Source organism: Girardinichthys multiradiatus, chromosome X, assembly GCF_021462225.1.
Source record: "Girardinichthys multiradiatus isolate DD_20200921_A chromosome X, DD_fGirMul_XY1, whole genome shotgun sequence".
NCBI lineage: Eukaryota > Metazoa > Chordata > Actinopteri > Cyprinodontiformes > Goodeidae > Girardinichthys > Girardinichthys multiradiatus.
Window position 1 is genome coordinate 28173637 of NC_061817.1, and position 27983 is coordinate 28201619.

Sequence of the window (27983 nt, forward strand, 5' to 3'; positions counted from 1 at the left end):
ACACATTTTGATAAATGCACCAAGATCAATCTGCATGGGAGATAAGTCTTTTTATCTTATTTTACATATTTTAATTCATAGAAACGGCTTGAAGTACCCGACGATGCACAGTGACAGAAAAAACCCTAGGTACTGATGACAAATTCAAAAGGTGCATCGAAGCAGATAGGGGTTAGCTTGCATGCCACTTTAGTGTTTAATGAGATTTCCCCTGGAGGGGTAACAGGCTGCCAAGTTTCGAAACATCCAACAGAGCGTCTGTTCTTCTCATTGTCCATTTGAGAAAGGGAACATGCTCATTATCTGCCATGGCTTTGGCTCATTAAGGGGGACAAGAAGATGTCTCGGAATAAATACTTCAAATCTGTCCCCCAAATGTAGAAAGTCATTTTGGAAAAAAACTGAACATCTCAGCAAAAAACAAGGCAGGGATCTGTTACACCTGGAAATGTCAAGTCATGCAAGAAAATTTTAGCTGACCTGAAAAAGTACATGTAGCATGCCCTTCAAATATTCTAATAGATTGTTTGAAAAGGGGATTTGTTTTATATATTCTGTTATAATCAATTTTATACTCTTAAAGGGCATTCAACACATTCATCAGTGAATAGCTATATTTATTTCCTTGTGCAAAATCTAGAAATAAAAAAGACCTTGAAATAAAATAGCACATGGCAGCCAAGAGTTTCCAAAGGGTAATTATGTTACGTTTGGAAAGCTAAACTCGGACATTGAATTACAAAACAGTTGCCATCCATGGGGGAAAGTAGTGATAACAAAGTTTCCAGCTCTAATTTGAGTTTACAAGGTAATGATTTAAATGATTATTCATCCAGTGAGAAGAGGGAAGTCAGGAGAAATGTTGTCTGAGAGCAGCAGCTTGGAGACCTATTAGACTGGCACCATGTGCAGGGAATTAAAAGCAGTCTGGGATGAGCCCAGTTTGACTTTTTTTTAACCACAGTGATAAATTACCACTTATGAAAATAACTTTATTTTAAAACACTAAAAGTCTGGCAGCATTCAAGAAGATGCCAGACTTTTAGTGTTTTAAAATAAAACACTAAAAGTCTGGCAGCATTCAAGAAGATACAATTTCTGCTCCAGTTCTGGCCAGAATTGTTACTGTGATGCATATGGGTTTCAGGACTCCTTTTCTCTGAACAACAGTCTGACTAGAAAAGCCAAATGCAGTGGTTGTCTAATTGTCATTGGTAAAAATACCAGAGGAATGTTTGAAGAAAGCAGATATTGATTTAATGAGATTTACAGATATCAACAGACACTTTGTACTGACGAAGAACACATACAGCTGTTTTAAAAGAAAGCATTTTCTTGCCTGATAAACTTTAGGCTCACAAAATTACCATCATATTTTAGCCACTTTATTTTAATGGAGCTAAATCACATTTAGAGCATTGATAATCTTTAAAGCAAAATGCTTTCTCCATCTTTTGTCAGCAAGTGCCCACACATCCATTCAATATATGTTGGAAAAATCGTTTTTGTCAAGATAACAATTTGTGTTTTGTTTACAACAATGACAAGACAGTGACAAGCTTGGTTGCAGAGGCTGTCATCATTTATAAATTAAAGTATAATTCTTTCTCTCTTAATGTGTCAGAAAATGACATTTTAAAATGACTTATTTGTTTTGAAAAAGTGGAAAGGCCTAAGAACATTTCATACTTTATAGATGTTTAGTTCTTCTAGTTCCTTTGATACTTGCCCTTTAAATGGTTTTTGTTTTGTGTCAGTCTTTCAATTTCTTTTATTTTCACAACATCTCATATTTCACAGCTGTTTCTCTTTGAAACATTTGTTATTTAAGCTCGAGGTTTAGATGGAATTTAAGATCTTAAACAGCAGCAGTTATAAAAGCCTTTTGGACTGATTATGTTTTAATTTATTGAAAAGGAAACAAAATGCACTCTCACTTAATGGATCCCAGTGTGGACTGTTAGACATTTCTGATGAGCAGCAGAGGTTTATTTTACCTCAGAGTCTTTCAAAGTTCGTGACATTTACAACAGCTTCTTTGGTATTTACGTTGAAGGTTAGAATGGTCAGTAAGACAGCTTTTGGTTTTCCAGTGAACCTTTGTTTCTTTCTAATGAGGAGTTACTAAAATAAATACACAGTTGGCATTGCAGGTTAAATTTGAAAAGCATATTAATAAAATCCTGACTGTTTTTCCGACCTTCTTAGTGCAGGATCCTCTGCTTGGAGTTACAAAAATGACCAAAACGTTCATCTGATGTTTTATAACTAAATCCTCGCAGAAATAACCCATCTATAGAACTAATGAAGCATCAGAGTATGCATTAAGTGTCATATGGTGTGTGAGGGAGAAAAGTTTCCTTAGTGCCATGTCTTCTAGCCCTAAGCATTCTTGGGGAAAACTTATAATTAACTGAATGGAGATAAAGTTCAGCTTATTGCTAAACTGGTATGTCTGCTGATGGCTCACTAAGTAGAAGGCAGCTACAGACAGCACTGGCATGTTAATCAAATATTAATAAGGAATATCGCAAATGACAGTTTAAATACTACTGTTGGCCATCAGACATGGGTTCATCAATTAGGAAGTAAGTGAATACCCAATTTCCTTAATATGGAGGGGTCACATTGTCGTTTTAGTCTTAACCGTGCCTGTATAAGGCGACTGGACTCAGGCATGCAGGTAGGGATTCAGCAATAAAAATGAAACTTGGATGGATAAAGCCAGAGGAATCTTTCAATGCAGTAGTCCAGGCATACAGAAACTGGTGTAGTCCTTACAATATTAGCTTCCACCTATTTCATTTTTTTCTTTAATCCTGTCATTATATAGATCAATATTTGTTTTATGTTACAGTTAAATATCTTAAACTGAAAATTTCTTCATGGAAATACGAGCAATTCCGGTTTGTTCAGATACTGAAAACATCTTCTCAACTTGTCAGGTTCAGCAGGTGCCTACTGTGTTCATGTAAATAACACATGGAAACACGACCACCCTCCCACCTAAAAAAAATAAACTAAACAAAAAATCCGGCATTTAGCTTTAGCTTTTTTCTATGCTGTCAAAGTTTTTGTTTCATAGAAGCTCTATAAATGTTGCACATGCAGCAGCTGCATTAAAAATTTATAGTTTTTGCCAAAGAAAATCAACAATATAGTTTTGATAAATCCACCAATGTTGGTAACTGCTTCTCATAGATGTTTAGGTTTGAAAAGACACCTGAAAGACGGTCTCAAATGTACATTTTCTCTTAAGGTTTGCTGATCCCATTATTTCCTTAGATAAGTAAAGTTATCCTAAATTAATTTTTATTAAATAAAAGCTAATAAAAATATTTTGATTGCTTTGCTAACCTTCCTTAAGTGGACATATGCTTACATTGAGAAACATTTGTTATAACCAGCATATTAAGTTCAAAAGCTCATGCCAATCAGTATAACAATGTGGCCCCTAGGTTATGGTCTTGATGCATGAGTATTATCAACATTTCGTTTTGTTAGACGTTCTGGTTTTACATAAAACCCACATGCTAAAAAGTCTAACCTTGATGAGAGGTCATTTTCGGTACTAATCTGCAATTTAGCTGTAATGTTCTACATAAGCTTTGGGTTTATAATGCAAATTCACATACAAATAATTTGAGTTTGTTATTAAATAATTATTGCTTTTTTTCAAAAATGTAATCCATTTTTACCCCCTTTAAAAATTCCACATCTCTTTCTTATCAGTAATGCATTGGTGTAAATCATTAATGATAACTCTGATTGGCTTCAGAGCGAAAAAGCAAAAGATTAATGCAGCTGCTCAGCATGGAGAACCATTCAGACCAGTGACACCATCAAATCTATAAAAAAAAAGGATTGTGAATGAAAATGAGATCAATGACATGCAGAAAAGCATTTGGAAAGGAAAATTTTATTTTTTGACAGGATCGCTGCAAACTGTCCAGCTCAGTAATTTTTATATTCCACATAATCTTCTCAGTGGGATATGGATGAGTACTTTTTGATTCACTCTGTGTGTAGAGGTTTTATTATATCACCACAGTTTTACCACTGGGAGAACTTTTAAGCTGTGATTCTGACTATTTTACAACAAGCCATTAAGTCATTTATGAAGCACTGTCTTTGGGCTGTTAGGTGGAACCACTTAAATGAGTGCATTACAGTAATTAGTGTTAAATTAACTCTGTAAAACACTGAATAAATAAAACTGTACTGGACTGAATTGCTAGGAAGGTGATTTTAGAGAAAGAAGTGAGAATAAAATCTCCCGAGATATGAAAACAACATTAAATGTGAATAACACCATAAGGCATTCCTGATATTACCTTTAGAAATGTGTTGCACAGACTCCTACAACTATACCTATGAATCATGCAACATAAAAATTATTATTGGAACTTCTGGTTTACAGCTTAAGCAAATGTAGTTGTAATGTCTGAATTCATTTATTTGTAATATAATGTAACAGCACATTCTTCTGAGATCAACAACTTCACTTTTGTAGTAGTTTAAGTGAACCATCAACCGTTATGACAGTAAAGGCACAGGAAAAATACAACAGCTGAAAAAATAAAACAACCAGAAATTGCTGTAATCAACCCCTCACTAAAAGAACAACGAGGAAATGAACGATTGTTTTGTCTGATCATTTTCACCTGTGTTAAGCACCCTGTTTTATCTTCTGAGCCTTATAGAATTACTATGTAAATTAACCACAGGAAAAATGTTTAAAATAAGTACTTTATCCCAAGAGCTATTGTGATTGATATGAATATTAAGCATCTTCATTTAATTGTTTTCTCACTATTTAACTGTAAAACAAGCTTTAAATGCAGGATTGAAAAATTCTTAATTTTGGACAATGTACATGGAAAGTTGGTGGTGCTGTAGCTGGTGCTGGGCTTTACTGGAAGTTGACCACCAAATGGCCCTGTTAGACCACAGTCCTTATTTGTTGAAAGCTCACACATTTATTTGCATGTGATCTCATGTTTTTTGATAATCAAGGAAATGCTGTAGCTTGTTTTAGTTTACATTTTCAAATCAGCTTATTTATATTGCCTTAGTTACAACAAATGTCACAACAGTCACAAAAAAATGTTTTCTTAAGAGATTTTTAAAAAAAAGTCAATCCAATCAGTTAGACACATTTAAAATCAATGACATACATTTCAATTCGATTCTAGTTATAAAACAATGCAGTCAGTTTTGATTTATTTTTCCGATTGATAAAACGTTTTCTATCTAAGGAAACCCAGGCAACTGCATTGACTTACTGACCTTTCTGTAAGTCAATGCAATCGGCTGAATGAACATGTAGTGGCAGTGAATAGTCGACTGCATTGTATCGTTAACTTTACCGCAGTCTCTTATACTGAGCATGTATGTACAACAGTGCAGATGAATGCCCTGTTTACATGACAATGATTTCTGATGAAAACGGAAAAGTTTAATTGTGTTTCTCCTGTTTGTTTACACATTTTCTCTGAAAATGGCACAATTTAAAATGGGTCCCAGAGTGTAATGGTTTGAAAATGTCCCGTTCCACTGTTGCCGTGTAGACGGGGAAAAAAAAATCTTTCTTCAGGTGGAAGCCCTGGCTCATGCGCAGTATGACTGCAATTAGTATAAATTAATGCGTATGCGCACAATATAATGGCTGCCGACCTTTTTCCAACCCCCAGAAGATGAAGATATCAACAATAACAATGATGGATTGCATGGTACTTACTTTTAATGCTGACTCTTATTAATCTAATGACACTTCTCCAACAAAGTCCTAATTTTCTCCCTCTTTTTTTAAGCAGAAAGTGTTTACGCATGTTGGTGAGTTTCAGAGAATATACTGCCAACTAGTGGCATGGCAGGGGAATTACATAATTTTTAGTTCTACTGTAGCCATGTGAATGGAGATGGTAATGGAAACAGTGTCATGTAGATGTGTTAACGGAAATGGAAACAAAAATCGCGTTTTAAATTTAATTCAATTCAGTTTATTTATATAGCGCCAATTCACAACACATGTCGTCTCAAGGCACTTCACAAAAGTCAGGTACGTACATTCCAATTAATCCTAATCATTGAACAGTGCAGTCAGAATCAGTTATTTATTAATGCAATCTGCTGGGTTTCTTTAGATAGCCTTTTATCCAATTTGAGTCAGAGACTCGTAGCAGTCACTCCTCCTGGATGAGCAAGTAGCGACAGTGGGTAGTCACTGGCATTGACTGAAGCAATGATGATCAGTAGATCATCATCGTAAACAGGGTTGAAAACTCCCCTTTAACAGGAAGGAATCTACGGCGGACCCAAGCTCAGTGTGAGCGGCCATCTGCCATGAATGTCTGAGGGTTTGAGAACACAGAGAAAACACAGAAATCCTTAACTAGGATGTCTGATCTGTGTTAAAAAAATACGTACAAAAAGGCAAATTGGTTATGTCCGCAGTAGCTCCTTTAGTAGCTTTATACGGGAGAGAAACACAGCTAAACATACAAACTTCGGGGCAGTTGTAAAATTTAAATGGGTGACAAACAGAGTACATCACTCACTTAGTCTCAGAATTTGCACCTTCAGTTGCTTGGCCTAGGAGAGAGGTGGTTAAACACAAAAAGACAGGGTTAAGTGCATCATCTATAGAAAGAGAAAAAGAAGTTAATAGCAGCAATAGCTCAGCTGATGGTCCCCTTATAAGCAAGGCATCACAGCTAAACAGAAACGCCAGACAAAGTGTTACTTTGATGAGCTAAAAACATAAAGTTAATGGCAGCACTAGAAATCAGTAAAATTGCCATCTTCAGGACCTCTTAGAAAAAACCGAACATGTAACTTGGTATTGGTGTTATGCTGCTGGATAGTCCACTTATTAGAAAGTGGCAATATTTTCACCAGGTTTTGTCAAAAAGTCAAAAAACTCAACTAAATCATAATTTTGTTTTCACTAAAAACATTCTAGTCATTTTTATATGCTTGGTTGGACATAATTAAATTAAACTTAGAGAATGCAAATTTCTGATTAGGTTTAAGCTCTGAAACTATTTGGTGAAGGTTAAGAGAGTTCTGAATTTAATGTATGTTTTTGCTTTGTTGAATTCCTAAAAGGTGTTCATCATTTCCCCTCTTTTCCTTTTTATACTTAAGCGCTGATCCATCACGTTTCACAGCATGGTGTACTGTATATCGTTCTGGCTTTTACATGAGTTTTGAAAAGAGGCTCTCCACTTCACTACATGTCAAACTTCTGTATAAATCTTTGTGGTAATTTGAATTACTGTCACTAATCCGTGCTATTTTGATTGTGCTTGCTTATTATCCTTCCTTTGGCAACCTTAGGTGTGGGTTCGACTATTTCCCTCTTTGTTTATATGTTTGTTTGTTTTTAAACTAAACTACTGCACTAACCATCCAGCAAGTATCAGAATCATCTTTTATGTTCAAAAATACAGGGGTTGGACAATGAAACTGAAACACCTGGTTTTAGACCACAATAATTTATTAGTATGGTGTAGGGCCTCCTTTTGCGGCCAATACAGCGTCAATTCGTCTTGGGAATGACATACACAAGTCCTGTACAGTGGCCAGGTCACTACGTGATAATGGTGGAGGAAAACGTTTCCTGACTCGCTCCTCCAAAACACCCCAAAGTGGCTCAATAATATTTAGATCTGGTGACTGTGCAGGCCATGGGAGATGTTCAACTTCACTTTCATGTTCATCAAACCAATCTTTCATCAGTCTTGCTGTGTGTATTGGTGCATTGTCATTCTGATACACAGCACCGCCTTCAGGAAACAATGTTTGAACCATTGGATGCACATGGTCCTCAAGAATGGTTCGGTAGTCGTTGGCAGTGACGTGTCCATCTAGCACAAGTATTGGGCCAAGGGAATGCCATGATATGGCAGCCCAAACCATCACTGAGCCACCCCCATGCTTCACTCTGGGCATGCAACAGTCTGGGTGGTACGCTTCTTTGGGGCTTCTCCACACCGTAACTCTCCTGGATGTGGGGAAAACAGTAAAGGTGGACTCATCAGAGAACAATACATGTCCTTGCACCATTGAAACCGAAGTTTGGCATTGGCATGAGTGACCAAAGGTTTGGCTATAGCAGCCCGGTCGTGTATATTGACCCTGTGGAGCTCCTGATGGACACTTCTGGTGGAAACAGGAGAGTTGAGGTGCACATTTAATTCTGCCATGATTTGGGCAGCCGTGGTTTTATGTTTTTTGGATACAATCCGGGTTAGCACCTGAACATCCCTTTCAGACAGCTTCCTCTTGCGTCCACAATTAACCCTGTTGGATGTGGTTCGTTCTTCTTGGTGGTATGCTGACATTACCCTGGATACTGTGGCTCTTGATACATCACAAAGACTTGCTGTCTAGGTCACAGATGTGCCAGCAAGACGTGCACCAACAATTTGTCCTCTTTTGAACTCTGGTATGTTACCCATAATGTTGTGTGCATTTCAATATTTTGAGCAAAACTGTGCTCTTACCCTGCTAATTGAACCTTCACACTCTGCTCTTACTGGTGCAATGTGCAATCAATGAAGACTGGCTACCAGGCTGGTCCAATTTAGCCATGAAACCTCCCACACTAAAATGACAGGTGTTTCAGTTTCATTGTCCAACCCCTATAAATAAAGCCTGCCTGCTGAGCAGTAAATACATGTAGGACAATACTGGTCCATCCAAACTAATATGTTGTCATCTGTTGTAATATTAATCACTATGTGAAATGGGATGAATATTTTGTAAATTTTGAGAACAGAAATCAATTTTCTTTAGTGACGATATGTTTTGACATATTTAATTATAATTTAATTGATCACTTGCATTGGCCATATGGTTTTCTAAGCAAACTGCATGGGGTGGCCTGGAGGAGTGGTCACATTGGTGGCAAAAAAACCCAGCAAAGTCCTAAACACTACCCTTTAGACGAGAGGTGACGAAGTCCAGTACTGAAGAGCTACTAGCCTGCATCCCTTCCCCAACACACCTGAATCTAATGGCTAAAATCCCTATCAGCAAGTCATTCAGCTCTGCAGAGGCCTGGTATCAAGCCATTCATTTGATTCCGGTGTTACATTCAGTTTATCCTAGTAAGAAATCAATTTTAACTATCCATAATGTTTATTCTGTATATGTGGATAAGTATTATGATTTGTGGGTGTTTGGTTTTGGGTTTTTCTCATTTTTGTTCTCACAGTTGAGTTTTGAAATCTCTTTCTGTTTATTGTTGTTGAGGTGGTGCTGTAGTTGTTTAGGTTTGTTTTTTTTGTGGATGTTTTTAGTTCATAGTGCTTTCGGGTTTATTTTCTTCTAAAGTTATGTACAAATATGTTCTTGAATTTCTGTTTTGTTCCAGTCCTGTTTTGTTTCCACTCCCTGCCTCTGTCAGCCAGTAATCTGCTTCATTCGGTCCACCTGCACCATGCAATCAGTCTCCTTGCTTCACCTGCATCATGCTCCATATATACACTGCTATTCTGTTCATTCCTTGCGGAAACATTACAGTTTCACTATCCATCTGTTATGCTAAGTCTATTTTGCCTAAGTTTGTCCATGCCAGCATCTGCAACTACCTGCCTGCCTGTAAGTTTCTTTTTGATAATTAAATCTTTTTCAACTCACCATGGCATGCTGCTTCCTGCCTGTCTGCATTTTGAGGTCCACCACCTCATCATGTCCTGACAGATAAGTGCAGCTTCAAACCTAATGCACATGAATGGAAAATTTGACATAATTTGTCCTAGGAAAAATAAAATTTAAGAATGCTGAAATGTTCATTTTGGGTAGTAAAAAAGCCTGGTTATCTCAGTGTCCAAACAATTCTAAGTAAAAACAGACACTGAGTTTTAAACTAGAGGAAAAAGATGATTACTTTGATATTTCTTAACATGGACATAAATGAATAGTTTATCCTAACAACTTCACAGTCATAAACATAGTATTGAGAGATTTTCAAAAGTCTTGGCCAAAGTGTTATTTATAAAACTGTGTATGCAAATTTGTGTAAAAAGTCAGACTTCTGAACATTTGGCTTGTTACTTAATTTAACAAGACAGCATAAAGTGTTTTTTATGCACATTTACTGGGAAAAAATGTATATCCAATAAATCTTTTTTGTGTTTAGGACTTTTATTCTGATGATCACAATAAGAATACAAACAAAGAATAAGCTTAAGTCTACCAAAAAGTAAACATATATCAAAGTTAAAGCATATATTTCATTAAACCTGTTATTTTGTTATTCTCACAGTATTTTCAGTTCTGTTTTCCACAGTTTATGTCACAATGAAAACAAGTTTAGCAGCAGAGAAACTGAAAGGCTGTTTTTATTATTTGTCTGACATTTTGAGGCGACTTCATGTGGAGTGCTCATTTTAATAGTAAAGAGAGCAGATCATTTTCAGAGGAAATAATGAATAAATAAGCAATCTGGATAATAAATATTTAAGCTGTGTCATGACTGTATGGCTGGTGGTGACTGTAAATGACAAGAAAGATGGTTATTTAGTAAATAGGTTGATGCATTAAAATAGGTGGCTGATTATTAAATTGGTGTGTTGATGGGAAGAAAATCTGTTTTTGGTATATATCTTTTGAATCAGTAAATAAATTACACATCTCCCCAGAAGGACCCACAGGAAAAACCCATATTTATAGAATTATATTCTGAATATTGTTGATTTTCTATTAGTATTAACTCTGCATACCACTCAATTAAATATTTTTTAAATGTATCCTCAATTAACTTGTTTCCAGAGGTAGACATTTTATAAACAGTTCTCATTTTTTAATATTACATTGAATCCCACCTAAAGTCTTGTCCCACAGTTTCATAGAATTTGATGTTAAAAGGTCTATAAAACTCCTGCAGCTGCTCTATGACCTCCTGCTCAATCTGTACATGAGTTCTGCCCTTGGATTTCCCAAGGCATCGCGGCTGACTGCTGCTCTCTGGCTTCTTTAAACAGGGAAAACCTTTGGTACGATTGAAGTAGAAGTGCTTGTCTGTGATTATCCGTTTGAGCCCTAGAAAGTCCTGGACACGGCCCATTTCCCCTGCTGGATCTGTAATCAGCCGCTCACCGCTCACAAAATGCATCTGTGACAGGCGAAAATACTGCAGCCAGTTTTCCAAGTGAAGGATATACATCCCAATCCGAATGGCATTCCAAGATGTATCCACAAGACCCAAGCTTCTGTTTCTAAAGGCCAGCTCTTCGAATGTGGGGATGTCGGGCTTCTTAGAAAGAGTCTGAGTATAGTCAGAGATGGCTCTGGTGACAGGGTTTCGTACCACCACAATCAACTTGGTATCATGAGACATGCTGGAGATGCGATGGGGTGCCTCTCTGGTCACAAAATAGCTGGGAGTCTTCTCTAATGTTATCTGGCTGTCGAGTGTGCGTGGCATTAATCCCCTAGTGAGAAAAAAACAGAATAAAACACACATTAAGTTGGAAAAATTATTTTTTATTTTTTTATTTTGCAGGAACACTTCAAGATGTTTTTGTTTTTCAGGATATATACACTATCAGTCAAATGTTTCAGAGCCACTTTCTTATTTAATGGTTTTATTTATCCTCATGACTATTTACATTGTACAAAGATTGTTACTGAAGGCATCAAAATTGCGAATTAACACATATGAAATTATGTTGCAAAAGTAAAAGGTAAAGTAGCCACCCTTTGCTGTGATGACTGAAATATTAACCTTTAGCCATCTCTCAATGAACCTCGGGGAAATTCTTTCAAGACTCTTTGGAAAACCGTTTCAGGGGACCACCTCATGAAGCTCATGGAGAAAATGCTAAGAGAGCAAAACAGTAATCAGAGCAAAGGGTGGCTAGTTTGAAGAATTTAAAATATAAAAATGTTTAGTTATTTCACACTTTTTGTTTACTATATAATCCCATGTGTGTTTATTCATAGTTTTGTTGCCTTTGGTGAGAATCTACAATGTAAATAGTCATGAAAATATAGAGACCTATTAAGTTAGGAAGTGCATCTTACACTGATAGTGTGTCTCAGGGCAATAATTCAACTGAAATATACATTACCTGAAACTTGAGTATGTAAAAAAGTTAAAAAAAATACATTAATGAAGTGACAGCTGTTAATATCACAAAGCAGACTTGTTATCAAAATAAAAAAAAAACAGAACAAATGTAAACCAAAAGCTTTGACTAAAATGTCCACTTCTATAACAAGTGGTCAACATAAATATCCAATGATATCCTATTGAAATTCATTTTAATACATTTTTAATACATTGAATAATTGAATGTATTAAAAATTTATTAAAATGCACATAATTTTATAATTGCAATGCAAATTGAAGTTGACTGTATAAGAGCTGCAAGTTCTTAGCTTTATGTTTTATTTTATGAGCCAGGACACATATGTAATAAATAATTTGTGTGGAGTCATTTGAGGTCAGCAGGTAGTCCTTCATCATGGCTTAGGGCAATTTACAGTATATAATCAGACTACTAAAGAAATAAGAGCAAACATATCCCTGAGTATTGACCTTCAATTTCATCCTAAGATTGTTCATTCATGCTTAAAGCTCTATCTAGGTGGGATCAAATTGCCCAGGATGGATGTTAAGCTGCTGTCACTGTTTCATATTATTATCACAAATATTGGCTTATCTAAAATACGTTTTATGTGAGTCTAACTGTAAAAAAAAAAGTGCATTTTGCTAAACATCAAATCATATCATGTCTATGAAGAATGTATCATTTGTGAGTCAACTGCATTTTTATGTGAGTGCCTCCACGTGATCAAATAATCCTAAAGTGGGTTGAAATGCCAACATTTTGTAGCTACTCCAAGCATTTAGGATGCCCAAGTGAGCCTATCTTCATTAGCGAAGACAGAGTGTCTGCATCACTTAATATAAGATGACTTAATATAATATACCTGTCTGAACTTCAGAGTAAAGTTTGAAGTGGAAAAAAGGGAACTTAAAGGGTTGTAGGTAGATTAGTTCTGGCACGTACTGACTCTGAAGAACTGCTTTAGATAACAAATGACATGCCTTACTCTTGGCCTGGGTCTTGTTGTGTCACTTCAAAATGCACCGGACTAGTCCTCTGGACCTGCGGTTCTGAACGCTTGGTTCTAAGGGAACCAGGAAAAACCTCTGCACATTTGTTCAACCTATAACATCAAGGTTCTCTTTTCAACAAGCCACTAAATTCTTTTATTTGGCTCAGTCAGATGTTTGATGGCAATGGATGCCTAAAGTTAGATTTTTTCCCATAACACTACTCCTAATTGGCAAGAAAGCCTTCTATCACTGTCTGACTGTTGGCATTCAAACAAAAAATAACAACATTGGATGAATTTGGGTGCGAGGGAGATGGTGGGCCTTGAAGAAGTCTATTTCATTATTAAGTTCAAGATACATTGTTTTCAGTTGAATGATCCTTAAAGGAGGTGCCAGATTTTAGGAGCCTTTTCAGACGGTCACCCAATCCTGATGTTTTTTTGTCCACTAATTCTTGCACTGACAATATCAATGTACTTTGTCCACTTCTCCCCCTTTTCACACAATGAAATGTCATTGCATTGCAAAAATATTTTTTTATCATGGGGTTGAAACTATTCATTATCCGGGTTGTTAAATTCAAAATACTTCACTAATGTATTGACAGTAAATCTGGAATAAATAGGAATATAAATAATTTGTTTCACATTTTAAGCCGTTCAGGAAAAAAAATAAGGACAGTGTGAGTCTCAAATTTTCTGCTGAAATAAAACACCCAAATATACAAAATTTGGATGAATTTGTTAGGTACTCTGCAGTGACATGCATCATAATTACCATCATAATACTGCAACAATAATGGGTTTGCAGGCTTCAGGCAAATGACTGCATTTGTCATGTTCATCAAGGAGAGGTTTCTGTCCAGCTGTAATATTTCATTTTGCTCTGGCACTTTTGCCAATAAAAGTTGATTAATAACCAAGTTTGGCTGGCAGTTTAGAGACCAAATGCTTCATTTACAATCCAGAGATCAGCCATACATTCATGGCTGTCTGTTTTCTCCAGATAGAAATATGACTCAGTTGCATCATCAGCCCTGAAACTCAGACGTTTGGGAGGAATCTCATGACAGTTCTTTTGAAAATGGCTATTAAATTGATAATTTCAGAAGATATAGTGTCTACATTTCTACAGTTGCTGTTGCAACATGCAGAGTAGTTCTTGATTGCAGATATATTACAACACGGCGCTGATGATAAACAGCACTCTTTCTTTATTATTGCCAGAGGAAGTCTTCGATTAAAACCTAACCTTTCTCAGAGCTTTCTCTCTCAAGGTAGGGAGAGCCATAGGTTACTGCTAAAGTCTTGGAAATATTGATCCATTTAGTTTTATTTATGATCCCGGGTTGTTGGCTTGGGTGCCTCAGGGCCACCAGGGAACTATTAATCTTTTATGAGAACGACACCTTTCCGAGCAAACAGCTTTGCTACACACGCAGACACATGCACACCGACACACACATAAAAAAAAAAAAAACGTTGCAGCTATATCCAAGATGTTGGAGAATCTTCAGAGCCCTTACTTCTGCTGAAGGGAGGATCTTTGAATTCTTACTTGTCAGTTCCATACATTTTTACCATCTTTAGAGAAAAAAGTAGAACTGTATGAACTGGTTCAAAATTGTAACTTGTCATCTTAGAACTCTGAACTGACAAAACTCACAGTGAAAGTTTACAAATGCTGCTCCTTAAAATAGAACCGCTAGCGGGTTTCATGACAGTTTACAAAACCTGTCTGTTGACTACATGTTTGCGTATGTCGCATCATGTGCATGAAGATGCTGGGACATTCAGGAATGTGGAGAAACATTCACAAAGCTATATTTCACTCAGGTTAGCTGTTTTGTTGAATACAAACTATAAAGATGAGCCTGTCCATCAGATAAAGTTGCAGTACCTAACTTGTCTGGAGTTATTGATTTTTACAGCTGTTCGGTTTGTTTACTCCCAGGGAGTCTTAGTACCTTATAGATTAGATGACTGTTACACAGAAGACAGAAAGAACTGATGGAGCTGAAAGAGAAGATGAAAACACTTCAAAGTGGAAAGCTTTGAAGAAAGCAAAAAAAAAAAAAACATGTCTTCTTTATTTGTTTCTAGTTAACAGTGATTTGTCAATAAAATAGTTTTTAATGCAGAAGTAAAATTTTAAAGTAGATAATTTCTTTAAAGCACTTTGTCATTGTCAGTCCCTGGTAAAAATCTATTTGCATTTGGTAATAGGATGAGATCCAGCAAAACACATTTTGAAAGGTGTTAATGTATACAATACACATTGGCAATTAAAATCCATCTGGATTGCATCTGCAGGCGGTCTCACTCAGTTTGACAGGATGATGTCAAGCTCAGTCTGTCAAAGTCGGTCAATTTTCTTAAGAAAAGACGACAGATGTTTAAAGAAAAATATAGATAAACTACGTAATGACATAAATAATCAATAACCTAATCACCAGAAAATCATTAGAAAAACAACAGCATATGTTAACTAAGAGTCTATGGTTTAATCTTATGTATGACAGACTTGCCACAGAGTCATCAGGTAATCAGTGACCGTCTAAGAGTGAATACATATTATTACCCTTTTTTAGCCAGTTACCTGCATGGTGAAACAGTTGTAAGCATGGTGCCTTGCAGTTAGAAGGTCCATGATGATGCATCAGTTTCCTCCCACCATCCAAAAACATTCATAATATGTTAACTGGCGATTTTAAATTGTCGTTAGGTGTCCATTTTCTACTGGAGATAGGCATCAACCCCCCATTATGACCAAGGATAGAGCTGGCATAGAAAACAGATGGATATATGGCTGAATCAATCCTAACCAGTTACAACTGGAAACTCAAGAACTTATTAATAAATGCCCCCATCAACAGTCAAAATGTAGCTCACAAAGGATATACAGTGCTACTTCTCAAATTAGGGATATTATTCTAAAGAGTAACATGTATAGCTAATTTGCTATGCATTTCTCCTATGGAAGGACCTACCCTTGGCTAATGTCCAGTGCTCTGTTCTGTGTTGGACCCACATCCTGTCCAATATGTGTCAATAGCAAAAAATAATTAGTGCCAAAAGAGCACCTCGTAGCAGCAGTGCTGGTGTGTTTTTGTCTTAGGTCCATCCAGCCAACTGGTTGCACATCATTATGCATGATGAGGATACAATTCCAGCATTTAGTAATGGGAATTGTCATTTAGATACCAGATTTATGAAGATAACACAGAAGTTTGACTTATTTTCAAATTTATCTAGAACGTTTATTGCCAAAATAAATGTTTAAGAAGGATGGATTGCTATGGTGACTCGATAGAATGACGGGGAAATTAAGTTGTGTGTGACCACAGGAAAGGAGAAGATAGTGCAATCAAGTGATCAAAGAGCATTCGTCTTTACTTTTGTAATGAAATCAGGGATGCTTTCATGTCAGTGGGAGAACTCTTGGCTGATAGGTTCCATGTTGTATTGCTGTAATGTTAATGAGGAACACTGTGGGGTGGCTTTAGTATCTAAACAAATCTTTTTTGACCTAATATTTGTAGTGAAGGCATGATTCAGGCTCATTTCTCTAGTTTTAATAAAATCAACATTCCCCACTAAGATAGCTCTGTGTGACAGGATTTATTATGTTTAAGAACCAACGATGTTTCTTATAACAGTGAAATATTTTTATACTAAAATTTGTTAAATACATGGCAGCACAGCCCTATTTATGTGTCTGCTGGTTACTGAGATAGCCAGAGGTAGTGAGAATATTTTACAAATGAGGCGGATTTCTAAATCAACCATCAGAAATTTACTTTTCACCTTTTTTTTTTCTTTCACTACACCCTGAAGAAATTAATAACGCTGACTTTAGTATCTGAAATGAAAAGATAAAACTGAGTTCCAAATGCTTCAAGTTCCTCAGTTAGAAGATAATAATTATAAGCAATCAGAAAACCCAGATAGGAATTCCCGTGGACTTGGTCCAAGGGTTACTAAAGTTTATGGAAGTTGGAAACACTCTCCTTCTGCCTTGACAAGTGGGGAAAGTTGCTCACACTCACGTCTCACATCTTGATTAACAGACATGTCGGAGAAGTGCCTTGTTTGATTACCTCCGTCTCACTCAGAATCAACAGCAAACTTCTTTGGGGTAATTTACAATCTTCTTCACAATTCCTGGTCAAACGTCAAGTCAGGATACATTACAGTTTTGGCCGTGATGATTTAATCACTCTGAGAAAATGAACTCATGTGTGAAAGATCTGCTTGATACTGTAAATAAAACCTTCTACTAGAGAACATGGTTGAAAGCTAATTTGTACAGGATCCTTTACCCCTGCGATTGGTGCTGTAACTGCAGAGGATTTGAGCTAAACAAAGAACAACTTACAGAAAGTAACTACTGAATTTGTTTAATACTAAAGACACCAAAGAGAAAAAAACTATAAAATAAAATGGTTTGCTAAAAGACTACCAAAAGTTAGAGATATGCTGTTCCTTTCAATGGATTTTTGATCTGGGTCTCTTTACAGTAGATCGACTTTATATTACAGTGTTTATGTTGAGCCTTTTTACTTTGTTTGTTTTATACATATTCTAATGCTACAAATAATTCTTTCAGGCTTCATTTTCCTACAAATAATCCCTTCATCGATCTATTGTTTATACCCGCTTGTCTTTTGGTTGTAGGGGGTCTGGTGCCCCCAGTGGTCACTGGGTGAGAGGGTGGTACACCCTGGACAAGTCACCAGTCCATCACATGGCAACACAGACACATACAGGACAAAGAACCATACACGCACACACTCATACTTGAGGGAAATGTAGAGACCAATTAACCTAATAGTCATGTTTTTGGACTTTGGGACCTGGAGAGAACCCATGCATGGACTGGCAGCACATGAAATGCAGACAGGCTCCAGGCCAGGATTCAAACCCAGGACCTTCTTGGTTTAAGGGAACAGTACTACCAACTCTTCCACCGTGCAGCCAATTGAGAAATAAAATTTGTCATTTTTATTGTGATATATTTGGTCAGTGATAATATAACATTATTTAAATTATTGTTAGAAAAGAAATCTTAAAAAAATACCGTAAAATAAATGCTTTACTTTAGCTTTTCATCTTTTGCTGAAAACATAGCAGTTATTGCCTCTCATTAAATAAATATTTCTACTAGATATCCACGATTTAGTCTTGCCTTGGTTTTTGGGTTAGGTTATTTCAAAGTATTTCCACAAGAAGAGTGAATGCATATCACTTACACTGATAAAGTCAGGCCAGTCATATAAATCTGCCAAATCTTAACATGCAATACTTCATGCGACTGTATACCTGGAGCAAATTTATCTGAACTTTATGTCATTTCTTTACATTTTTCTAGAGCAATAACATTTCTGAATTCCTGCTTAGCCCTGGAAACAATGAACATATGTTGTTAATATATGTACTGCATCAAATCTAGCAGTATTAGAATGAGGAAACAGACTGGTAAGTCTGCTGCAGACAGGTTTGTTCTGCTGAAAAACCTCTACCACTTAAGAACAGTGCAGTCTCATCAGTGATGAACATTATGAACATATAAAGGTCAATTTTGAATCATCTTGTGCACAATCAGTGAACTTGAATTTATAACAGTAATACCAGAATAGTTTGAACTTTAAACATATTGTTAGATGGTGTCAATCAAAGAAAAGGTCTCTCTGCAGTTTTCAGCACAACATATTAATTTTACTGTAACCATACAAAGCCAAAACAATCAGAATTGGTAATTTAGAGAACAGCAACTTGTTCAGATGTTTTTTTGTTGAACATCACACATAACAGGACAAAAGAAACATGTTTTTTGTTTTCATGTTACAAATTGGTTATAATAACACTTCAAAAATTCTAACCATATCTGAAAGAATATGTAATTAGTGTAAAACAATTTAGTCCAGGTTTGACCAAAATACGTGCTTCACTAAAAATTCTCTTTTTGGGATTTCACAAATAAAATAAAGGTTTTATAAATCTCCAACTATGTCTTAAAGAAACTACATAAACCATGGAATTACTCAGTTCAGCTTTTACTAGTCTAGATTTTAAGACTAGAGCTCATTAAATTCAGTCCGAAGACTTTGAAAACAAAGAAATAGCCCTTTAATTAAGCACCACTGAAATAAATGCTCTGCTGCTCTCTGACACAGTGGTGCCCTGGGCAACCAGCTATATAGCCTCTATCTAAAACCACCAGTGTTGCCAAAACTTTAAATATCTCAATCTGACATTCACATTATTACAAAAAGCCTTTAAAAACTGTCACCAACAATTGTGGTCAATGATTGAATGCTTGAAAACAAAAAGTAATCAAGTGTGTGAGCATTTCTAAAAGTAGAAGAGGAGGCAGATCCTTTAGTTATCAAGCTCATCTCCTGTGCAACCAGCTCCTAGTTTTAGCCTGTGAGTTTACACCCTGTCTACTTTTAAGACTAGGCTTAAAACCTTCCCTTTTGATAAAGCTTACTAGTTAGAGTGGCTTAGGTTATTCTGAGCTATCTCTGTAGTTATGCTATGCTATGCTATGCTGCTAGGCTGCTGGAGGACATAATGACCACTTTCACTCTCTCTGCTACATTCTCATACTGTTCTCCAATTTTGCATTATTTGCTGTCATTTCAGCTTTTAACCTTATGTTCTCTCTGTTTTTTTCTTTCTACTGACTTGATGCAATCTGGTGGGTTTCCTTGCAAAGAAAAACGTTTTAAGCAATTTGAATAATAAACTGAAACTGACTGCACTATTTCATAGTTAGGATTAATTTGAATGTATTGTAATATTCTCTCTGTCTAAGCATTGTAACTCCTATTAAGAATGACTCTCGGTAAAGATGGAACGATTTATTGAAATAGCTGTGGTTGGCCACAGCCACACCGTACAGAACCAGTCAGAGAGAGAAAAAAAACCCGTCTCCTTTTTCTTCCCGTCCGCAACCCCTCCCTGCTGTAAACTGTCGTGAAGGCCAAACTACAGAGCTGCTTCAGGAATGTATAACTATAAAAATGCTCTGGAACAATTTAACTACAGAACATGCTACACTACCCCACCCCGTAGCCAAGTCCTTGACCCGGAGGACAAAGTCTCTGAACCTTGGTGGGAGCCGACGTTTTCTTCTTGGGTGCCGTGGTGTGATGACATCCCCCAGGAGCTCCACCCTTGATCGAGGATATTCCTCCTGCCCACCCCCAGTGGCCATTGAACTGTTTGTAGCACTCTCCCCTGAAGAAGACCATGTGGGTGGCACTCCCTTGTCCTGACCTAGAGGAGCCGCAGTGCCCCTGTAAGGTGCAAGTCGGTCCCGGTGCAGAGCTACCCGGCGTCCCCGCTGAGGCAACTGCACCCGGTAAACAACCTCCCCCGATCTCTCCAGGATTGGACACGGCCCAACCCAGTGACTGCCTAGTTTAGGGCACCTGCCTCTCTTCCGTGTGGGAGAGTAGACCCACACTAACTCCCCAGAGACTCCCCAGAAAAAAGAGCCGCCCCTTGGTGTGCATGTCATAATTCCTCTTCTGTTGTACTCCAGCATCCTGAATATGCTTCCTGGCATATTCGTGTGCCACGTCCAGCCAATCCTGCAGTTGCCTAGCATAGGCAGGTCCAGCCGGGGTCCCTGGTGTCTCAGGCGGATGCGAACTGTGCAGGAGTCCTCAGCTCACGGTCAAGCATCAAAAGGGCAGGTGTACAAGAAGCTGAATCCTGGACTGCCGTGTAGCATGCCATGAGGACCAGTTGCAGGTGTAAATCCCAGTTGCTCTAATGACCAGACGTTATGATGGACAGCTGCTCTGCAAGAGTCCGATTAAATCGCTCCCCTAACCCATCATTTTGGGGGTGGAGGGGTGTGGTGCGCGTCTTGGCTATAGCCACCTTCTCACACGTTGGAGAAAACCCTGGATTCAAAATTTCTCCCTTGATCACTGTGGATGGATTCTGGGACCCTGTTAGGATTATGAATCTGATAATATTATTTAATATTTAATTTTAATATTTTAATATGTTATCAAATAATATTCCGGTCTCTTAAGGGTTGTCCTGGGAATACCAGCCCAGTAAGGCGATGGTATTAGGACAAAATAGAAAGGTGTGAGACAAGCTCTGACATTATTGAACAGCATAAACTCTGCACACACATGGAATGAATTCACACAATTTCTTAAAATACAAGAATTTATTAACAAAAATAAGTCAACTCAAAGTCAAACATATTTAAATCAACAAACTCTTTACTATGCTAAACCAATCCAACTAACTACCAAGCAGAATGAAAGAATAACGAAGACTCATGGGCTATGTACAATATAAACAAGTTGATTAAAGATGATTGAAAACCATGGACCAATGGGAAAGGGGGGTGCTTTTATGCTCTGTAGACCAATCAGCAGCTCCGAACACTTTCAGCTCTCCGCACTTGGGACTGGTTAACTCATCCTCCTCTATGTCCCCCCGGTCAGCCGTATTTAGAGCCTGCTCTCGAGATTCTCGTCGGTCACAGTAGTGGCAGCCATTGTCACTGCATGGTCTTCGAGACAGAGCATCTGCGTTACCATGGCGATCTCCGGCCCTGTGGGTGACTGTAAACTCATAGCTTTGTAGCTCCTCCAGCCACCGGGCCAGTTGTCCTTCCGGTTCTTTGAAGGTCATAAACCACTGCAGTGATGCGTGATTGGTATGTATGGTGAAGGACTGTCCACACAGTTAATATTTGAAATGATGGATGGCCAAAACAACAGCCAGCAGCTCTCTGCGGGTGACGCAATACCTTCGCTCCACCTTACTCAGAGCCTTACTCTAGTAGGCCACTACTCGTTCTCCTTCAGGTCTCACCTGCGACAGGACCGCACCTAGATCCACACCACTTGCATCAGGCACTACTGTGTCCAGGATGAAGGATAACTGTGGGTCTGGTGGTGCCAAGATGGGTGCACTTGTGAGGGTCTGCTTCAGGCTAGCAAAAGCCCCGTCACAGTCCTGTGACCAGATGAATGGCTGGTCCTTCTGTAATAGCCGGAACAAGTGGGATGCAATACATGAAAACTCCTGCACAAACCTCCTATAATAGGACGCCAGCCCAGAAAACCTTTTGACTGTCTCTGATCAAATGGTGTGGGCCACTCATTGATAACCCGCACCTTTTCTTCAGCAATTCCCACTCCTTCACTGCCAATGCTGTTGCCTAAAAACTCAATTGTCTGGTCAGAAATCTACACTTCTCAGGGTGCAACTTCAGCCCCATCTCTCTAATGCTCTCCAGCACCCTGCGCAGTGCTCTCACACCGGAATCAAAAGAGTCCCCATGAGCCAGAATGTCATCGAAGAACATCAAACATTCTGTTTGTGGAACACTCGACAACACCCGCTCCATCAGATGCTCAAATGTGGCAGGTCCATTGCACAGGCCAAAACAAAGCACTTTAAATTGCCACAGTCCTTTGCCCATGCAGAAAGCAGTCTTGGGTCACGTGTCTGGGGCCAAGGGAACCTGCCAGTAACCGCTCCTTAAAAATCCAAGGAAGACAACCTGGAGGATCCAGCCACCAAGTCTAGGCATCCGTCCACATGTGGAAGGGGGTATGAATCTTTCTTGGTGACCTGACTGAGTCGTCTGTGGTTGACACAAAAATGCCACTCCCCCCCCTTTCTTGGCACCTTAACCACAGGCGATGCCCAAGGGCTCTCAGAAGGCTCTATAATGCCCATCTGCTGCATTTTCTCCAAAACCTGATCTGCTGCCTCCAGATGACCTAGGGGAAGATGCTGTGGACGCTGACGTTGGCGCTCCCTAGTATCAATGGACTGCTGCACCAGAGAGGTACACCCCAGCTCATCCTTCTCACATGAGAAGCAGTCTTGAAATTCTCTTAAGACTCCACATCACCTCCTTCTGGTTGTTATCCAGATCCACGACACTCCTCTGCAGGAGCCCCTGAGCAGCTCCATCCTTTTTCTCTGGTTCACAAGTGCACAGGCTGTGTCTGCGCCACTGGTACCGATGTCGGCAACACAAGTGGGTGAAATAATTGCCTGTGCAGCATCAATCTGGAACACACCACCAGTAGCAGCATCCAGGAGAGGGACCCCCCCACACACACACAGTACTGTTGGGGCATTACTGTCAGTTCTGCACCACCACCGACATCCTGAGGCCTCATATGAACAATACAATTCCCCCCAACACTCAGTGTGGCCCTCTTTAAGTCCAACTGACAGTCATGTGCTCTCAAAAAGTCCAATCCAAGGATGTATGCATTCTGTACATCAGCCACCCAGACAGGATGTGTGACTTCCTGTCCCCCAACTGTGAGCAGCAGGTTACCCCTCTCCTGCATTGGTGCTAACTCGCCAGTTACAGTGCGAAGCAGAACAGTTGTTTCCTCCAGCTGGGTCCCCGATGGTACCACCTCCGGTCGCACCAGTGTCACTGTTGACCCTGTGTCCACTAATGCCACACTGGGAACCCCCTCAATGTATATAGGAATATGGCAGAAGTCTGAAATGGAAGTCCTCCCCACCACAGCACCCAGGCTCTCTCACCCAGCCGTCTCCTCCCAGGGCGATGGTGGGCATATTGGCTGTGCGGGACCAAGGTGTGGGGAGGCGCAGTTTTCCGCCTACTGCACCCCTGGTTCGTTTCCTAGTTGTCTGGTCTGGGTAGTCCTTCACCAGATGCCCAGGGTTCCCACAGCCCCAGCAGAGATGCTGCCGCAGCCTTGGCGGTGTCTGCTGACGTTTCTCTGGGGGTACTTTCAGACCCCTTATTAGTTCAGTGGCTTCTTCTAGTCACACTGGTCTCTCTGCTGCCCTCTCACCCCCAGTCACTGACCTGGTCCTTGGTGGCACTTCCTCTGTGTGCCCTTGCACAGAAGCCCTCACCATCTCTTTCTCCAGTGCATATTCCAGAGCCTCTTGTAGCGTGCGTGGGCGCGTGAGCTGGGTGTGGGCACGTAGGTCAGGAGGAGACGGAGCCCTCATAAACTGATCCCGTGCCAGTTCAGTCAACACATCCAGCGGCATGTGAGCATAAGCTCTCCTAGTCAGGTTCTCCACATCGTTCGCCAAAGCCTGCAGAGATTTTCCTTCACATCTTCGTTGCCCACTCAGTTCCGATCGTAAGAGCTCTGGACGGAAGCACTGGCCGAACCGCCGCTTCAGCGTGCTCATCAGCACGTCATAGTCACCCCTCTCAGTAGGATCCAGCAGCAGCAGACAGGACAGGCTGTCCCCTGTCAGACACATGGCAAGTTGAAGAGGTCTTTCCGCCAGCGACCAGCTGCTAGCAGCTGCCAGTATTTCAAACTGAGCCCTGAAAGCTTCCCAGTCCGATTTACCATCGTCTTTAAGTGTTTTACCCCACACAGTCTGCTCGGTCCATGGGTGGCCCCATATTTCTTTACGTCCATGGTGCTGGGTCCTGAAGCTTCTGGGTCCTGAAGACCGTGGTGGTCTGGACTGGGTTCTCTATGGAACATGGCTCTGTCTTCACCTTGGCACCAGCAGCGTGGCCACCCAACCACTGCGCAGCCCCTGGTCCTGCCTCTTCAATCCTAATGCGGACCGGAACATCCATGGTAATGTTGCACTAGATAATGACCAGCACACCGTAAACTGTTAGGCTGCGCTTGTTACAGGTTTCCAGGTCCAGTAAGGTTCACTTCTGACACCACTGTAATATTCTCTTTGTCTAAGCATTGTAACTCCTATTAAGAACGACTCTCGGTAAAGATGGAACGATTTACTGAAATAGCTGTTGTCGGCCACAGCCACGTCGTACAGAACCAGTCAGAGAGAGAAAAACCCCGTCTCCTTTTTTCTCCCGTCTGCTCCCCCTCCCTGCAACAAACTGTCGTGAACGTCCAAACTACAGAGCTGCTGCAGGAATGTATAACTGTAAAAATGCTCTGGAACAATTTAACTACAGAACATGCATGTACCCGACTTCAAATCTGTGTGATTCCATCGAACTGACTTTGTGCAGTGCCTTGAGATAACATGTGTTGTGTATTGGTGCTATATAAATAAAACTGATTTGTATTTAACTGAATTAACATCGTCCTCAGAGATCTTATATCCAGGTATGAATTGTATGGGCTCCTGTAGTTAGTAATATTTTTCACACTATTTCAAACTGCTGCTGGCTAGTTAGCTGAGAACCAGTGTTTTAGCTTATTGCTGTAGCTTCTATTACATGCCCTGATCTTCTTGGTCAGTTTGTTCCTGGCGCACTTATACAGTGCCCAGTACGTACTGTTGTAAGCCTCTTAATTGGTTCTATGCAGCTTTCTCAGATGTAAAGTGAACTATGGTTTATTGTTGTTGTTTGAAAGGTCTTGGTCTGCACTCCAACAAATACTGATGAAAGAAGTCACGGTTTCAGCAAGTTAGTCGCTAAAGTTTGAAAAAACAACCTGTGCAGTCAAAGCAGGTCTGTAACATCTGCTTTGACTACTCTGTCCACCTTCTAACAGTCCAAAGCACAGGCTTTTCTTTTTTTTTTTTTATCTTTTAGGAGTTTTTAACTTCTGCCTATAGGTTGAAATGTGATCAAAATCATCCAATTTATACGTAGAAAGATATAATCAATTCAATCTAATCATGCAGACAGATTCAAAGTCAATTACAGTATATGCATTGTAATGTGATTATAGTTATTAAACAATGAAGTAAAGTTCAGTTTATTATTCGAAATGGAAAAAAAATTCTACTGAAGGAAACCGAGTCGATTGCATTGAATCACTGACTTGCAACTATCAGTACGGCATCAGCATGTGATGACAAAGGACAGTCAATTGCTTGGAGTTAGTAACTTTGCAGTAATCCGTCATACTGAGCATGCAAGTATCATGCTCAATGTAAAAATGCTGCATTGTAAATTTGAAAAGTGGACTGTTCTTAACCTTTCATTATACTTCATGGTTTTGTCAAATCAGTTGTAAGCTATTCCAAAAACCTAAAACATATTCATCTATGTTTTACATAGTGCTTATTCAAAACTAATGGATTTTGTTATATAAACTCCAAGATTGTGTTTAATTTTTTCACATACAGCTAAATTTGGGTGTCCTTCTCTTAATTAAGTAGAACAATTGAATTTGCACTGAGTTTATCCATTACCCACTATTTTCCATTACACAGAAAGCATATGAATGTGTTGGTATAATAAAACTCACTATTGCTTTTGCATATCATCCTTCATGTTGCTTTTATGTATCGTAGCCACATACTGTAATGGCATTTAGGACTTCATGTTTATTGTTTTGTATTGAGGTTTAATTTAGAAGTTTAGCAACTTTTTATTTTTTGAGATCTTAGTTCTCATTTTATTTGGTAGTCTGGCTCCTTGGGTGCTACTTACTTCCTGTTTTCCTTAGTTTTGGTGTGTTATCTTGACTCATTCTTGTGATAGGATTTGCTTAGCTTCTGTTCAGTCATTCCTCTAATTAGATTACCTCGGTTTACTTCATCTTATGGTTTCCCACTCATCTGTTTTCACTCTGGTCATTAGTCTCTTGTCACCTACGTGTTTCTGGATTTGTTTCTATTACCTCTCTGTTCTGGACTTTACATACGTTTCCATTTTTAGTAGACGTCCTTACTTTCAATCTTCTGTCTTTCCACCTGCATTTGAAGACTCATATTAACATTAAATGAGAAATAATTTAATGCAAACATTGATCACCAGATTTACCTTAGTTTGTTAATCACAAATGTAAAAGTGTCTTCAGGCAGTGGGCTCTAGTTAATAACCCTAACCTCCCATGGGACAAAAACCAAATGTTTGCCATTAAAAAGGTCTAATAATGAATCTTACCCATTTAACAATATGTTTTCAATTTATCCATTACCTTCTCTAGTTGTACACTCTCTGGGGTAATTTAGCAACAATATAGCAAGACGAAGTAGTTTCAAGAATAAAAAGAACTATTCTTCGCCTGGTAGTCAACATTTCTGGTAGACTCATTTCTAGTGAACCTGGCCCCTTGATAGTTTTGTCTAGTTTCTTGTTTTTGCCTATTTTTCTTGTAAGCTCAACCTGATTTTTGCCTCTCAGTAAAAGTCAGGTTACTGCATTGCCTACACGAATCCCTGTGGCAGAAGAACAAGGACCTCTCAAAGACATTTTTTGACCAAACAAACAGCCCCATCACTACCTGCCTGTCCACTCTCAGACTTTGTGCAAACTACCCACAGACCTCTTAAAACCACTTGGCTGCCACACCTTAAAATACATGGATCAATTGCTACCCGGATCATTAGCCTGCCGTTCAGCCTTCGCCTTTCCCTGAACCTGGTAAGCCACCTGTCTGATCACCATGCTGGCAGAGATCTCTACCATCCTTGCTAACTCTCTTCTCCTTTTCCCAGACCCAGATGAATATATTGCCTGAAGTCATCCATTATTATTGTTGTAAATAAATATTTAAACTGCTTCCCAAGTCCTGTTTGATTCTGCATGTGGGTCAAAATACTCCCTAGCAAGATAACATGGACAGTAATGGTAACAGTTTATGCTTTATCTGGAAAGCAGTTATATAAAGAAAATAACATATTTACATTGTGACATCTACTGAGTAAGGATTTTGGTATTTTAAATGAAACTACAAATATTCATTTTATTATTAATTGCAAGTTAGGTATATTTATTATGCTTATTTATTAAATGTGTACGATCTTTGTGTCTTTATTCTTAAGGTAATAGTACAAACTAGTTATCCTGAAGTTTCATGAAAAGGCAGCATCAAACAGAGATGGAAAACTTGCTGTCCAAACTTATCAACAGTATCTATTACACAGATTAGAGCAGAGAAAATGTTCTTGTGCTGTGTGATTCTCATGTCTGCGGCACCTTACTTCCTAAAAATGGCATCGTCCTCCCTTCTGAT

The 27983-nt window shown here is 38.9% G+C and overlaps 1 protein-coding gene and 1 long non-coding RNA gene across 2 annotated transcripts in view; one reads left to right on the plus strand and one right to left on the minus strand.

Annotated features, from left to right (window-relative positions):
• The first annotated feature begins 1116 nt into the window (after window positions 1-1116).
• LOC124863413 lies at window positions 1117-27530 on the plus strand. The gene is made up of 3 exons (XR_007037128.1): window positions 1117-5732; window positions 27152-27391; window positions 27466-27530. It is a non-coding gene; the product is annotated as an uncharacterized LOC124863413 (long non-coding RNA).
• The window catches only part of LOC124863412 (heparan sulfate glucosamine 3-O-sulfotransferase 2-like), a 33452-nt gene continuing 15603 nt past the window's right edge, over window positions 10135-27983 (minus strand). Inside the window, exon 2 of the mRNA XM_047357775.1 lies at window positions 10135-11444. Coding sequence (XP_047213731.1) covers window positions 10820-11444 — 625 coding nt within the window. The 3' untranslated portion in view covers window positions 10135-10819. The remainder of the gene's footprint in view (window positions 11445-27983) is intronic.